The following is a 15885-nucleotide window of genomic DNA, read 5'->3' on the forward strand; positions in this document are numbered from 1 at the left end:
TCCTTTTTGCCTGCTTCATTTATTGCATTTTTTAATTTTCTCCTTTCATCAATTAAATTCAATATTTCTTCTGTTACCCAAGGATTTCTACTAGCTCTCGTCTTTTTACCTACTTGATCCTCTGCTGCCTTCACTACTTCATCCCTCAAAGCTACCCATTCTTCTTCTACTGTATTTCTTTCCCCCATTCCTGACAATTGTTCCCTTATGCTCTCCCTGAAACTTTGCACAGCCTCTGGTTCTTCCAGTTTATCCAGGTCCCATCTTTTTGCAGTTTCTTCACTTTTAATTTACAGGTCATAACCAATAGATTGTGGTCAGAGTCCATATCTGCCCCTGGAAATGTCTTACAATTTAAAACCTGGTTCCTAAATCTCTGTCTTACCATTATATAATCTATCTGATACCTTTTAGTATCTCCAGGGTTCTTCCATGTATACAACCTCCTTTCATGATTCTTAAGCCAAGTTTTAGCTATGACTAAGTTGTGCTCTGTGCAAAATTCTACCAGGCGGCTTCCTCTTTCATTTCTTAGCCCCAATCCATATCCACCTACTACGTTTCCTTCTCTTCCTTTTCCTACACTCGAATTCCAGTCACCCATGACTAATAAATTTTCATCTCCCTTCACTATCTGAATAATTTCTTTTATTTCATCATACATTTCTACAGTTTCTTCGTCATCTGCAGAGCTAGTTGGCATATAAACTTGTACTATTGTAGTAGGTGTGGGCTTCGTATCTATCTTGGCCACAATAATGCGTTCACTATGCTGTTTGTAGTAGCTTACCCACATTCCTATTTTCCTATTCATTATTAAACCTACTCCTGCATTACCCCTATTTGATTTTGTGTTTATAACCCTGTAGTCACCTGACCAGAGGTCTTGTTCCTCCTGCCACCGAACTTCACTAATTCCCACTATATCTAACTTTAACCTGTCCATCTCCCTTTTTAAATTTTCTAACCTACTTGCCCAATTAAAGGATCTGACATTCCACACTCCGATCCGTAGAACGCCAGTTTTCTTTCTCCTGATAAGGACATCCTCTTGAATAATCCCCGCCCGGAGTTACAAATGGGCGACTATGTTACCTCCGGAATATTTTACCGAAGAGGACACCATCATCATTTAATCATACAGTGAAGCTGCATGCCCTCGGGAAAAATTACGGCTCTAGTTTCCTCTTGCTTTCAGCCGTTCGCAGTTCCAGCACAGCAAGGCTGTTTTGGTTAGTGCTGCAAGGCCAGATTAGTCAATCATCCAGACTGTTGCCCTTGCAACTACTGAAAAGGCTGCTGCCCCTCTTCAGGAACCACACATTTGTCTGGCCTCTTATCAGATACCCCTCCGTTGTGGTTGTACCTATGGTATGGCTTATCTGTATCGCTGAGGCACGCAAGCCTCCCTACCAACGGCAAGGTCCATGGTTCAGGGGGGGGGGGGGGGGGGGAGGGGGGGGGGAGTTTTAGTTGCTTCAAGTATGTAAGTTTTTCAATGTGGTCATTGGTCCAGTGGTTTCCTTTTAAGTTTTAGTTGCTACAATGAAACCACTGGACCAATGACCACATTGAAAAACTTATACAACTCTACTGTGAGACACACTGATTGTGAAAATTGACACATGAACTTTACGCAAACAAAAGCATAAAAGTAGGACATACAAAGAAATGGTTGGAAGATTTCTTGACATTTTCCAATTATGGACCAAAGTTTTATAAAAAAACTAAGCTACAAAATTTGAAATGAACTTTCAGACGAACATTCTTTCTTTGTGCGACTATATTACCAGCAGCTGCTTTATAACAACTGAAGGTATTTTAAATCTATCTTCGCAACAACGGTACAAGAAACAACAGTATCACACAAGGGAATACCTAAAAGACATGCAAGCAGAAGGCATTTCCGAATGTAACTGAAACTTGGATGTAACATATCATAAGTAACATCAACACCTTTTTTAATGAACTGTTTCAGATGTAAAAAGCAAGCCAGATTGTAAATACATTTCATTACAGACCATTGATGATATTTTATTTCACAATAAAGCACATTTGATGACAAAAATAAGCATGTTGTTGTAGTGGCAAAGACAGATTTAAAGTACCTTCAATAATTTCAGAATAAGCTCAGAAAGATGTAGGCCTCTCGAATGAAGCATAAAATGAGCAGGGGACGGTATTGTCCAAATCGACACTATTGTGGACATCAATCAACTGTTGCTTGCATTATGTTCTTTATTGTGGGCTGTCATCCACTATGTTATGTACATTATTTTACAGGTATTGTTCAATTTTTCTTTAGAGAAATATACAAGTACCAACAGCAACTGCCACAATTTTCTTGCAAACATTGTCCACACTTTCTTTTGAATATATTAATTACTTCCAGATTGCAAAACATACTACAGTACATAAAATGTTTATAATATGCCAGACTGTGCAACATATTTGTGGTGAGAGACCGTCACATCTCTCTAAATCTGTCGTCCATGGTCTTCAGACTGACGAACATGCATCACAATCAGGGGACGGTGGAAAAATATTGAAAATCTGCCAATTTATGCCACAAGCAATCGGACTCTGCCTCCAGACAGATCAGAGAGACTAGATCAGATGTGTGGGGGATGTACATCAGCTGGAAACGACGGCTCCCGTGCTAACCGACCCGACCTATTAGAGATACCCGCAGAACAGGCCCATTGTAGAAGTACGTACGTGTGGGGCTGGCTATTTGCACCCACAGTCACGAGACACTGATGACACGCCAACGAACCAAGATGACAGTGACTGGTCCACATGTACTCCCAGATCTGAACAAACCACTCCTCATGTCACCCTGCCACTCTCGTCGGCACCAGCCCGTCTAATGGCGAATGGTGGTGGCAGCGCCAAGTGCAAGCCGGGGGTGTGCCCGGGAGGGCAAGTACTGCAGGGAGGGGGTGGGCGTCACTTGGCAGCCGGTGACGGCCTGAGGTGTCACTGTAAAACAAACATTTCATTGCTGAAATGAGATTTTCCCTGACAATTTCTTATTGCATTTGAAATGCCCTGATGTTCTCTGACTCTTCTTTGGGCCAAATGAATGAGAGAAGGCTAACAAAACAAATACTTGTGTATCTGTGGAAAAAGAGACCGACTATACTACGAATTACACAAATAAGAAAATGTTGTTGTTGTTATTGTTGTTGTCGTCGTCTTCAGTCCTGAGACTGGTTTGATGCAGCTCTCCATGCTACTCTATCCTGTGCAAGCTTCTTCATCTCCCAGTACTTACTGCAACCTACATCCTTCTGAATCTGCTTAGTGTATTCATCTCTTGGTCTCCCTCTACGATTTTTAACCTCCACGCTGCCCTCCAATGCTAAATTTGTGGTCCCTTTTTGTTGATGTTCATCTTATATTCTCCTTTCAAGACACTGTCCATTCAGTTCAGAAGTTCTTCGAAGTCCTTTGCTGTCTCTGACAAAATTACAATGTCATCAGCGAACTTCAGAGTTTTTATTTCTACTCCATGGATTTTAATACCTACTCCAAATTTTTCTTTTGTTTCCTTTACTGCTTGCTCAATATAAGATTGAATAACATCGGGGATAGACTACAACCTTGTCTCACTCCCTTTCCAACTACTGCTGCCCTTTCATGGCCCTCCACTCTTATAACTGGCATCTGGTTTCTGTACAAATTGTAAATAGCCTTTTGCTCCCTGTATTTAACCCCTGCCACCTTAAGAATCTGAAAGAGAATATTCCAGTCAACATTGTCAAAAGCTTTATCTACATCTACAAATGCTAGAGACGTAGGTTTGCCTTTCATTAATCTATCTGCTAAGATAAGACATGTGGTCAGTATTACATCACGTGTTCTGACATTTTTACGGTATCCAAACTGATCTTCCCCGAGGTCAGCTTTGACCAGTTTTTCCATTCGTCTGTAAATAATTTGCGTTATTATTTTGCAGCTGTGACTTATCAAACTGATAGTTTGGTAATTTTCACATCTGTCAACACCTGCTTTCTTTGGGATTGGAATTATTATATTTTTCTTGAAGTCTGATGGTATTTTGCCTGTTTCTGCTCACCAGATGGTACAGTTTTGTCAGGAGTGGCTTTCCAAAGGCCGTCAGTAGTTCCAATGGAATGTTATCTAATCCCGGGCCCTTGTTTTGACTCAGGTCTTTCAGTGCTCTGTCAAACTCTTCACGCAGTATCGTATCTCCCATTTCATCTTCATCTATATCCTCTTCCATTTCCATAATATTGTCCTGAAGTACATCATCCTTGTATAGACCCTCTATATACTCCTTCCACCTTTCTGCTTTCCCTTAATTTGCTTCGAACTGGGTTTCCATGTGAGCTCTTGATATTCATACAATGGCTCTCTTTTCTCCAAAGGTCTCTTTAATTTTCCTGTAGGCAGTATCTATCTTACCCCTAGTGAGATAAGCCTCTACATCCTTACATTTGTCCTCTAGCCATGCCTGCTTATAACAAACCTACTCCTGCATTATCCCTATTTGATTTTGTATTTATAACCCTGTATTCACTAGTCCAAAAGTCTTGTTCCTCCTGACACCGAACTTCACTAATTCCCACTATATCTAACTTCAACCTATCCATTTCCCTTTTTAAATTTTCTAACCTACCTGCCCGATTAAGGGATGTGACATTCCAGGCTCCGATTCGTAGAACACCAGTTTTCTTTCTCCTGATAACGACATCCTCCTGAGTAGTCCCCGCCCGGAGATTCGAATGGGGGACTATTTTACCTCCGGAATATTTTACCCATGAGGAAGCCATCATCATTTAACCATACAGTAAAGCTGCATGCCCTCGCGAAAAATTACGGTCATAGTTTCCCCTTGCTTTCAGCTGTTCACAGTACCAGCACAGCAAGGCCAATTTGGTTAGTGGCCAGATCAGTCAATCATCCAGACTGCTGCCCCTGCAACTACTGAAAAGGCTGCTGCCCCTCTTCAGGAACCACACGTTTGTCTGGCCTCTCAACAGATACCCCTCCGTTGTGGTTGCACCTACGGTACGGCCATCTGTATCACTGAGGCACGCAAGCCTCCCCACCAACGGCACTGTCCATGGTTCAACAATCATTATTCATTTTGCAGTAATTCTGCACAGTATTTAGCTGTTCGTATTATTCTCCAGTGCACACATGCCAAAACACCCTGCCCCTCTCCCCCAACAACAAGGAACTGAAATAATGAAGTGACTAATTAGTATTCAATTATGTGCACAACATTTTTTTTGAAAAGAACCTGTGACATACAGTACTTTACCTGTGCAGCACACTCCTCTGAAATGCCGCTGTCTGACTCCAACTCCGACTCTTCCTCTTTCAGAAGTTTGCTCGAAATGAACTGCAAACAGAAGAAAAGTCCCAAATGAGCTGACAATGTCATATCCCAAATGAGCCAACAATGTCATATCACAAACACGGTATCCTACTAACAGACGTTTTCTAAACTGATGAATGCAATAGCACAAAGAAATGCATGGGAATGTCAATGACTGTGCTGTTCAGGTACAGAATCATGGGAACAGAATGATGGACCTTTTGTGTCCAAACCTACATTTCAACATCCACATCTGCAGTTGCAATGCTCAAAGTAGTAGCAAAAACTACATCTACATATACATGGATACTCTGCAAATCACATTTAAGTGCCTGGCAGAGGGTCAATCGAACCACCTTCACAATTCTCCATTATTCCAATCTCGTATACTGTGCGGAAATAATGAACACCTGTATCTCTCTGTACGGCATCTGATTTCCCTTGTTTTATCATGGTGATCATTCCTCCCTGAGTAGGTTGGTGCCAACAAAATATTTTCGCTTTTGCAGAAGAAAGTTGATGATTCGAATTTCGTGAGAAGATTCCGACACAATGAAAAACGCCTTTCTTTTAATGATGTCCAGCTCAAGTCCTGTATCATTTCTGTGACACATATTTGGCGTTGATACAAAACGTGCTGCCTTTCTTGAACTTTTTTGATGTACTCCGTCAGTCCTCTCTGGTAAGGACCCCACACCATGCAGCAGTATTCTTAAAGAGGATGGACAAGTGCAGTGAAGGCAGTCTCCTTAGTAGGTCTGTTACATTTTCTAAGTGTCTGCAGTCTTTGGTTAGCCTTCCCCAACATTTTCTATGTGTTCCTTCCAATTTAAGTTGTTCGTAATCGTAATACCTAGATATTTAGTTGAATTTATGGCTTTTAGATTACACTGATTTAACGTGCAACAGAAGTTTAACGAGTTCCTTTTAGCACTCATGTGGATGACCTCACATTTTTTTCTTTATTTAGGGTCAACTACCAATTTCGCACCATTCAGATATCTTTTCTAAATCATTTTGCTGTTTGTTTTGATCTTCTGATGACTTTATTGGTCGATAAATGACAGCGTCACCTGCAAACAACCAAAGATGGCTGCTCAGATTGTCTCCCAAACCGTTTATATAGATGAGAAACAGCAAAGGGCCTATAACACTACCTTGGGGAACACCAGAAATCACTTCTGTTTTACTTGATGACTTTTTCCATCAGTTACTACAAATTGCGATCTCTCTGACAGTAAATCACAAATCCAGCCACATAATCGAGACGATATTCCATAAGCATGTAATTTCACTACGAGCTGCTTGTGTGGTACAGTGTCAAAAGTCTTCTGGAAATCCAGAAATACTGAATCAATCTGTACTCCCTTGCCAATAGCAGTCAACACTTCATGTGAATAAAGAGCCACTTGTGTTTCACAGAAAAGATGTTTTCTAAACCCATGCTGACAGTGTATCAATAGACCGTTTTCTTCAAGGTAATTTATAATTTTCGTACACAATACATGTTCCAAAATCCTGCTGCATATCGACGATAACGATATTGGTCTGTAATTTAGTGGATTACTCCTACTACCTTTCTTGAATATTGGTGTTACCTGTGCAACTTTCCAGTCTTTGGGTACAGATCTTACGTTGAGTGAACGGTTGTATATGATTGTTAAGTATGGAGCTAATGCATCAGCATACTCTGAAAGGAACCTAATTGGTATGCTGTCTGGACCAGAAGTCTTGCTTTAATTAAGTGATTTAAGTTGCTTCACTATTCTGCGGTTATTTACTACTACGTTACTCATGTTGGCAGCTGTTCTCGATTCAAATTCTGGAATATTTGCTTCGTCTTCTTTTGTGAAGGCATTCGGAAGGCTGTGTTTAGTAACTCTGCTTTGGCAGCACTGTCTTCGATAGTATCTCCATTGCTATCGCGCAGAGAAGGCACTGATTGTTTCTTGCCGCTAACATGCTTTACATATGACCAGAATCTCTTTGAATTTTCTGCCAGGTTTCGAGACAAAGTTTCGTTGTGGGAATTGTTATAAGCATCTCGCATTGAAGTCCGCGCTAATTTAAGGGCTTCTCTAGAAGATCGCTAATCTTCGTGATTTTGTGTCTGTTTAAATTTGGCATGTTTGTTTCATAGTTTTTGCAGCAATGTTCTAACCCCTTTTAGTGTACCAATGAGGCTCAGCTCCACCGTTTGTTAATTTATTTGGTATAAATCTCTCAACTGCTGCTGATACTATTTAAGCCACATATGGTCTACACTTACATTATTGATTTGGATTTCACTTGACACCTCAGGTAGGTGTCAAGTGAATTTTTATCTGCTTTTTTGAATACATATATTTTTCGCTAACTTTTTGGGGTTTTGGTGATCTCGCTACAACCACCCTGTGTTCACTAATCCCTGAATCGGTTTTGATGCTCGTTATTAATTCAGGATTATCAAAAATGAGATCAACAGGAAGTGCAAAATGGCTAAGCAGGGATGGCTAGAGGACAAATGTAAGGATATAGAGGCTTACCTCACTGCGGGTAAGATAGATACTGCCTACAGGAAGATTAAAGAGACCTTTGGAGATAAGAGAACCACTTGCATGAACATCAAGAGCTCAGATGGAAACCCAGTTCTACGCAAAGAAGGGAAAGCAGAAAGGTGGAAGGAGTATATAGAAGGTCTATACAAGGGCGATGTACGTGAGGACAATATTATGGAAATGGAAGAGGATGTAGATGAAGATACGATACTGCGTGAAGAGTTTGACAGAGCACTCAAAGAACCGAGTCGATACAAGGCCCCCGGAGTAAACAACATTCCATTGGAACTACTGACGGCCTTGGGAGAGCCAGTCCTGACAAAACTCTACCATCTGGTGAGCAAGATGTATGAAACAGGCAAATACCATCAGACTTCAAAAAGAATATAATAATTCCAATCCAAAAGAAAGCAGGTGTTGACAGATGTGAAAATTACCGAACAATTCATTTAATAAGCCACAGCTGCAAAATACTAACACGAATTCTTTACAGACGAATGGAAAAACTAGTAGAAGCCGACCTCGGGGAAGATCAGTTTGGATTCTGTAGAAATACTGGAACACGTGAGGCAATACTGACTCTACAACTTATCTTAGAAGAAAGATTAAGTAAAGGCAAACCTACGTTTCTAGCATTTGTAGACTTAGAGACAGCTTTTGACAATGTTGACTGGAATACTCTTTTTCAAATTCTGAAGGTGGTAGGGGTAAAATACAGGGAGTGAAAGGCTATTTACAATTTGTACAGAAACAAGATGGCAGTTATAAGAGTCGAGGGGCATGAAAGGGAAGCAGTGGTTGCTAAGGGAGTGAGACAGGGTTGTAGCCTATCCCCGATGGAATAGAGATAAAAACTTTGAGTTACGCCGATGACATTGTAATTCTGTCAGAGACAGCAAAGGACTTGGAAGAGCAGTTGAACGGAAGGGACAGTGTCTTAAAAGGAGGGTATAAGATGAACATCAACAAAAGTAAAACGAGGATAATGGAATGTAGTCGAATTAAGTAGGGTGATGCTGAGGGAATTAGATTAGGAAAAGACACACTTGAAGTAGTAAAGGAGTTTTGCTATTTGGGGGGCAAAATAACTGATGATGGTCAAAATAGAGAGGATATAAAATGTAGACTGGCAATGGCAAGGAAATCGTTTCTGAAGAAGAGACATTTGTTAACATCGAGCATACATTTAAGTGTCAGGAAGTCATTTCTGAAAGTATTTGTATGGAGTGTAGCCATGTATGGAAGTGAAACATGGACCATAGCTAGTTTGGACAGGTAGAGAATAGAAGCTTTCGAAATGTGGTGCTACAGAAGAATGCTGAAGATTAGATGGGTAGATCATATAACTAATGAGGAGGTATTGAATAGGATTGGGGAGAAGATAAGTTTGTGGCACAACTTGACCAGAAGAAGGGATCGGTTGGTAGCACATGTTCTGAGGCATCAAGGGATCACCAATTTAGTATTGGAGGGCAGCTGGAGGGTAAAAATCGTAGAGGGAGACCAAGAGATGAATACACTAAGCAGATTCAGAAGGATGTAGGTTGTAGTAGGTACTGTGAGATGAAGAAGCTTGCACAGGATAGAGTAGCATGTAGAGCTGCATCTAACCTGTCTCAGGACTGAAGACCACAACAACAAAAACATAAAATCAGCCTCGAAATCTGGCATTTTGTGCCAGCGAGGTGAATGCTGAATATGTGATTCCAAGCAAGTTGCTTTCAGTACTATTTTCATCATGAATAGTGTTCTATTAGTCATCTCTTTCAATTACATTTCAATGATTTTCTTCAGTAGTTTCTTGGAAGGATGATGTGGAAAAGAAATGTTCCTGGCCATAAGGAGAGAAATAAACCACTAAATGTCACATATGCTGCAACCTCGTGCAAGTCTGGAGTAATTTGTGCTTGTACATTGTTTGCTGGAAACACCCGCTCATGCAAATGCTCGAACCTGCAACAATTTCTTTGTGCTATGCTGTTAGATGCTTGTCCTCTTTCGAAACTCACTGCTGCTGCAGCTTGTGAGGACGGCTTTGTACAAAGGGTATCCAACAGTTAGACCATTAGAAATAATATTGTTTTAATTATAAGACAAGTAATATTAACGAGATACACGTATACATATAGATGCAAAGTAGTTGTAGGTCCTTTAGGGTGCAAAACAGCTGAGGTCGTAGGCACCTGTGTGTCAACTTAGAGCAATCATGTCACAACTTCAAATGGTCAATTACCAGACGAAGTTGAAGTCGACGATACTCAGAACCTAATCGACTGGAGTACAGGGATAGGTAAGAATGCTCAGTTCCCCTTTGAGGAGGGTGCTCAAAGGATTGAAAATTAAATTTACTTCTCCATATCACGACGATGAATAAAAAGTTAACAGCTATGTACATTTTGTGCTGTGGCTGCTAAAATATATGTGATAATTCAGATCACAAACATACATTTGAATGAAAATGGTTATAAAATCAGCATCTGGTCAGAAAATGATAGACTGCAGTAAGCACAGAGTGTGGTGAAGGGTCTCCACATGACGATCGCAGTGGTTGAAATGATAGTGCCAGACACGCAGCTGAGCTGAAAGTATCTCCTCGCAATGAGAGGGGCGAAAGGAGTCATCCGAGCCATCTGTTCCTGTGAAGAGAAGACCAGTGTTCATGCCAGAGTGACACAATGTTCCTAAGTGCAGCAACGCAGAGGTCTTCTGAACGAATAAAATAGCTAGATGGCCTAGGTAGCCTGCCTGCAGCCTCGGCAGCAGCTCCGTTCCCCGACACTCCGATGTGACAAGGGACCTACACAAATGTCACGTCTTAACCACGATCGGCGAGCGGGTGGAGGAGTTTGTGGATTCATTCTACTGAGGAGTGGTACTGGTACAGTACACAGAGGCTCTGGAGGGCACTAAGTGAATCGGAGTGTAATACACAAAATGGTTCAAATGGCTCTCAACACTATGTAACTTAACTTCTGAGGTCATCAGTCGCCTAGAACTTAGAACTAATTAAACCTAACCAATCTAAGGACAACACATACATCCATGCCCAAGGCAGGATACACACCTGCGACTGTAGCGGTCTCTCAGCTCCAGACTGTAGCACCTAGAACCGCACGGGCTTGCCGGCCGGCCGTAATACACAATTGAGAAGCCCGTGTCATTAGATGTACTGGGTGGTCCAATAGAGGACGGAAAGCTCTGCAGGAAAAATCCAGCACTGGTCTAAAAGGCAGTATCTAAAATGTTTGTCACCAATGACAAATGCACATCCGTCACTGCAGTCAGAGTTAGACCCATCAGTGTAGACAAAGGTGCTGCTTCTGAGTTGTGTGCAAAGTTCAAAAAACTTATAGCTGTAAGTAGAATCTAGAGAAATGTCTGGTGAAGTGAAATAAGTCGGAGATAAACATGGATTCTGTGCAGAGCCGAAGCGGTGAATGGCTCTCGCACGTTGAGAACGTGGCAGTAACATAAGGTTAAGCATCCAAAGCAGTATACGAAAGGGAATTCTGAGAGATAACAAAGAAGTTGTGCTTATCCCATATTTGTGGTCGATGGATACATCAAAAACAGACGCACCTTAGGCAGCAGCGGCCGGCTGAGACATCAATACTGACAGGGAAGTAACTGATTTTGTGACACTTTACGGGTTCCTAACTGGGAGCAAACTGTATAGTTTCATCTGAGTGCTTTGGTAGTTTCGTTTCTTGAATTTTTATTTAATAGACACAGTTCTAGCATTTGTATTTGTATCTGGCAGTAAACTAATTTCGTGACTTATTACAAGTTCCTAATCGGGAGTCAATTATTTAGTCTCACCTGAGTGCTTTGGTAGTTACATTTTTTAATTTCTGTATTTTAATCTCATTTAAGAGAGTTCTTACGTTTTCATGAGTGTCTACAGTAGAGTTGCGCAGCACATGTCTGTAGTCCTTCGTTTATCTGTATAATGTAGTTTTCCATGCTCTTTAGTACGGATAGGGATTGTGACAGCTGTGTGCGGGTGCAAGCCGAATTGGTGATGCATTGCTCTGAGCTCCAGCCAGTGATGGCTTCAGTTACACAGCTCGAATTTGCGGAGGATGGGCACCACTGTTGGGTGGCGGCCGTGGCGATCCGACGAACGTCCTGTACGTCTGAGACCGCCGAACGGTCTACACTGGTGACCGGCCCTGTTACTGCTCACATTGAGGTTGACCCCTCATCGGTCATGATCGACTGGAGAGTCACCTACCGGTGTAGCAGGTGGCGAAAGACTTCCCGAGGGGCCAAATGTAAGGTCACCCCTGTTAATCTGACAAACAAGTTCCAGGTGCTGTCTGTGGTTGACACTATGCCTCAACCAGATGTAGTCGTTTGTTCTGTTTCACAGGAAACCTCTCAGCTTGCAAGATCCAGGCAATCGCAGAGGGTGGAATTACCTGTAGTCGGGAAATCCAATGTTAGGCCCATTATGCGGCCCCCTTGGGGAGATGGCTGCCAAAGACTGGAAGAAAGCGAATGTGCACTCCTAGTGCATACTGGGCGGAGTAATTCCAGACATGGAATAGGTCCTTCCCTATTCCACGAAGAGCACAGGCTGCAGCCACGTGCAACAGGTGGCAGCTCACACCAGTATCATTGATGTGTGTCACTTTGGACTGGAAGAGATTCTCTTTGGTTTCGAGAGGCTATCAGAAGTGGTAAAGGCTGTCAGTCTTTCTTGTGAGAAAAAAGCAGAGCTCACTATTTGCAACACTCACCATTTGCAACACAGTCGACAGGACCGACTGCGGTCCTCTGGTACAGACCCAAGAGGAAAGTCTGAATCAGGGGCTCAGACAGTTCTCCGACCATGTAGTCTGCAGATTCCTTGACTTGCGCTATATCGCGATAGGGCTTCAGGTTCCGCTAAATAGGTCAGGAGTCCACTACATACAGGAGCTGGCTACATTGGTAACAGGGGCTGTGTTCCATGGACTGGGCAGTTTTTTGGGTTGGGGGTATTAAAGAAACACAAAAAGGGGTTCACTCTCAAAGGGTCAAACACTGGAAGAACATAGATCCAGGAACCATCAGTATAACAGCTGTGAATTGTCATAGATGTGTTAAGAAAGTACCAGAGCTCCAAGTACTAATAGAAAGCACTGATGCTCAAATTGTTATAGGCACTGAAAGCTGGCTGAGGCCGGAGATAAGTTCAACCCAAATTTTAGTGTAGGACCTAACAGTGTTCAGAAAGGGTGGGCTAAATATAGCCAGCAGTGGCATGTTTGATGCTGCTAGAAGTAGTTTATCTTATAGTGATATTGAAGCAGATAGTTCATCTGAGTTAGTAACGGTAGAAGTCGTTCTTGGCAACTGGAATAAAATAATAATTGGATCCTTTTGCCAACATACCAAATCAGATTATACAATTATTGAAAGGTTCAAAGAAAACTTGACTATAATTTCAAACAATTTTATGCAATTATAGTTGGTGGTGACTTCAGCTTACCCTCAATGTGTTGCCAAAATATTTGTTTAAATCCGAAGGTACGCAAACATCATCATCTAAAATTGTGTTAAATGCATTCTCTGAAACTCATTTCAAGCAGTTACTTCACCAGCCCACTCGAACAGTAAATGGTTGGCAAAACACACTTCATCTCTTAGAAACAAATAATTCTGAGCTAATAACCAGCATCAAAATGGATACAGGAATTAGTGAAAACAAGCTGTCGCAGCCAGAACTCCCAAATCCCCGAATAAATGGAAAATATGCCTATACATAAGGGCAGATAAAAATTCACTTGATGTCTTCCAGAGAGACAATCTTCACTTCTTCTAAATTAACAATGTAAGTTTAGACTGGATGTGGCTTGAATCCAATGAAATAGTATTGGCAGCAATTGCGAGATTTACATCAAATAAATTAACAAATGATGGAGCTGACACCTCATGGTACACAAATGGGTTGGAACACAGTTGCAGAAACAACAAATAAGGATGCCAAATTTGAACGAACACACAATCTCCAAGATTGGCGATCTTTTACAGAAGCTCGAAATTTAGTGCAGACTTCAATGTGAGATGTTTATAACATATCCACTTCAAAACTGTCTTGACACCTGGCAGAAAATCCAAAAAAAATTCTAGTCGTATGTGAAGTATGCTAATGGCAAGATAAAATCGATACCTTCTCTGCCGAATAGCAATGGAAACACTATCAGTGACAGTTCTGCTAAAGCAGAGTTACTAAACACAGCCTTCTGATATTCCTTTGCCAAAACAAAGCAAACATTCCAGAATTTGAATGAAGCACAGCTGCCAACATGAGTAACTTAGAAGCACATATCCTCAAAGTAATGAAGCAAGTTAAATCACTTAAAGCAAGTCTTCTGGCCCAGACTGTATCCCATACTCAACAATAATGTACAACTGCTCGCTTGACAAAAGATCCGTATCCCAAGACTGGAGAGTTGCACAGGTCACACCAATATTCAAGAAATGCAGTAGGAGAAATCCACTAAATTCCAGGCCCATATAATTAGCATTGATATGCAATAGGATTTTGGAACATATTTTTTGCTGTTGTTGTCTTCAGTCCTGAGACTGGTTTGATGCAGCTCTCCATGCTACTTTATCCTGTGCAAGCTTCTTTATCTCCCAGTACCTACTATAACCTACATCCTTCTGAATCTGCTTAGTGTATTCATCTCTTGGTCTCCCTCTACGATTTTTACCCTACACGCTGCCCTCCAATACTAAATGCCTCAGAACATGTCCTACCAAATGATCCCTTCTTCTGGTCAAGTTGTGCCACAATCTTCCGTGTTCAAATATTATGGATTGCCTCAAAGAGAATTGTCTATTGACACACAGTCAACACAGTTTTCTGAAACATCTTCCTGTGAAACACAACTAGCTCATTACTCACACAATGTGTTGAGTGCTGTTGAGAAGGTATTTCAAATTGATTCTTTATTTCTAGATTTCCTCAGATTTTCTCTAGTTTATCTCACAAGCAGCTTGTAGTGAAATTGCGTGTCTCTGTTATGTGACCAGATTCATGACTTCCTGTTACAGATGTCAGAGTTCGTTGTAACTGATGGAGAGTCGTCGAGTAAAATGGAAGTGATGTCTGGCATTCCCCAAAGAAGTGTTATAGGCCCTCTGCTGTTGCTAACCTATATAAATGAGTTAGGAAACAATCTGTGCAGCCATCTTAGGTTGTTTGCAGATGATGCTGTCATTTATGGACTAGCAAAGTCATCAGAAGATCAAATAAAATGGCAAAGCAATCAAGAAAAGATATCTGTATTGTGCAAAAATTGGCAACTGACTCTAAATAATGAGAAGTGTGAGGTCATCCTCACGAGTACTAAAAGGAATCCATTAAAATTGGGTTATATGATAAATGAGTCAAATCTAAGGGCTATAAATTTAAATAAATGCCCACAAATTACAATTACAAACAACTGAAATTGGAAAGAACACTTAAAAAATGTTGTGAGGAAGGCAAAACAACGACTGCATTTTATTGGCAAAACAGGTGCAACAGATCTACGAAAGAGGCTGCCTACACTACGCTTGTCTGTCCTCTTTCTGAGTACGGCTGCACAGTACGGGATCCTTGCAAGATACGATTGATGGAGTACACTGAGAAAGTTGAAAGGAGAGCAGTACATTTTGTGTTATAGCAAAATAGGGGAGGGAGTGTCACTGCCATGATACGGGATTTGTGGTGCACGTCACTGAAATAAAGGTGTTTATCGTTGTGGTAGAATCTTCTCATGAAATTTCGATCATCAACTTTCTCCACCAAATGCGAAAATATTTTGTTGATGTTGCCCTACATAGGGAGAGACGATCATCATAATAAATACAGGAAATCAGAGCTCGCACAGGAAGATATAGGTATTCTTTCTCCATGTGATGTTTGAGAATGGAATAATAGAGAATTATTGTGAAAGTGGTTCGATGAAGCATCTGCCAGGCACTTAAGTATGATTTGCAGAATATTCACTTAGATGCAGA

At 41.3% G+C, this 15885-nt stretch overlaps 1 protein-coding gene across 1 annotated transcript in view; it reads right to left on the minus strand.

The window, feature by feature from the left end:
* LOC126305111 (uncharacterized) overlaps positions 1-15885 on the minus strand; it is a 371181-nt gene that overhangs the window by 214095 nt on the left and 141201 nt on the right. Inside the window, exon 6 of the mRNA XM_049992019.1 lies at positions 5294-5374. Coding sequence (XP_049847976.1) covers positions 5294-5374 — 81 coding nt within the window. The remainder of the gene's footprint in view (positions 1-5293; positions 5375-15885) is intronic.

The sequence above is a fragment of the Schistocerca gregaria genome, unplaced genomic scaffold, assembly GCF_023897955.1.
Source record: "Schistocerca gregaria isolate iqSchGreg1 unplaced genomic scaffold, iqSchGreg1.2 ptg000255l, whole genome shotgun sequence".
In the NCBI taxonomy this organism is placed as follows: domain Eukaryota; kingdom Metazoa; phylum Arthropoda; class Insecta; order Orthoptera; family Acrididae; genus Schistocerca; species Schistocerca gregaria.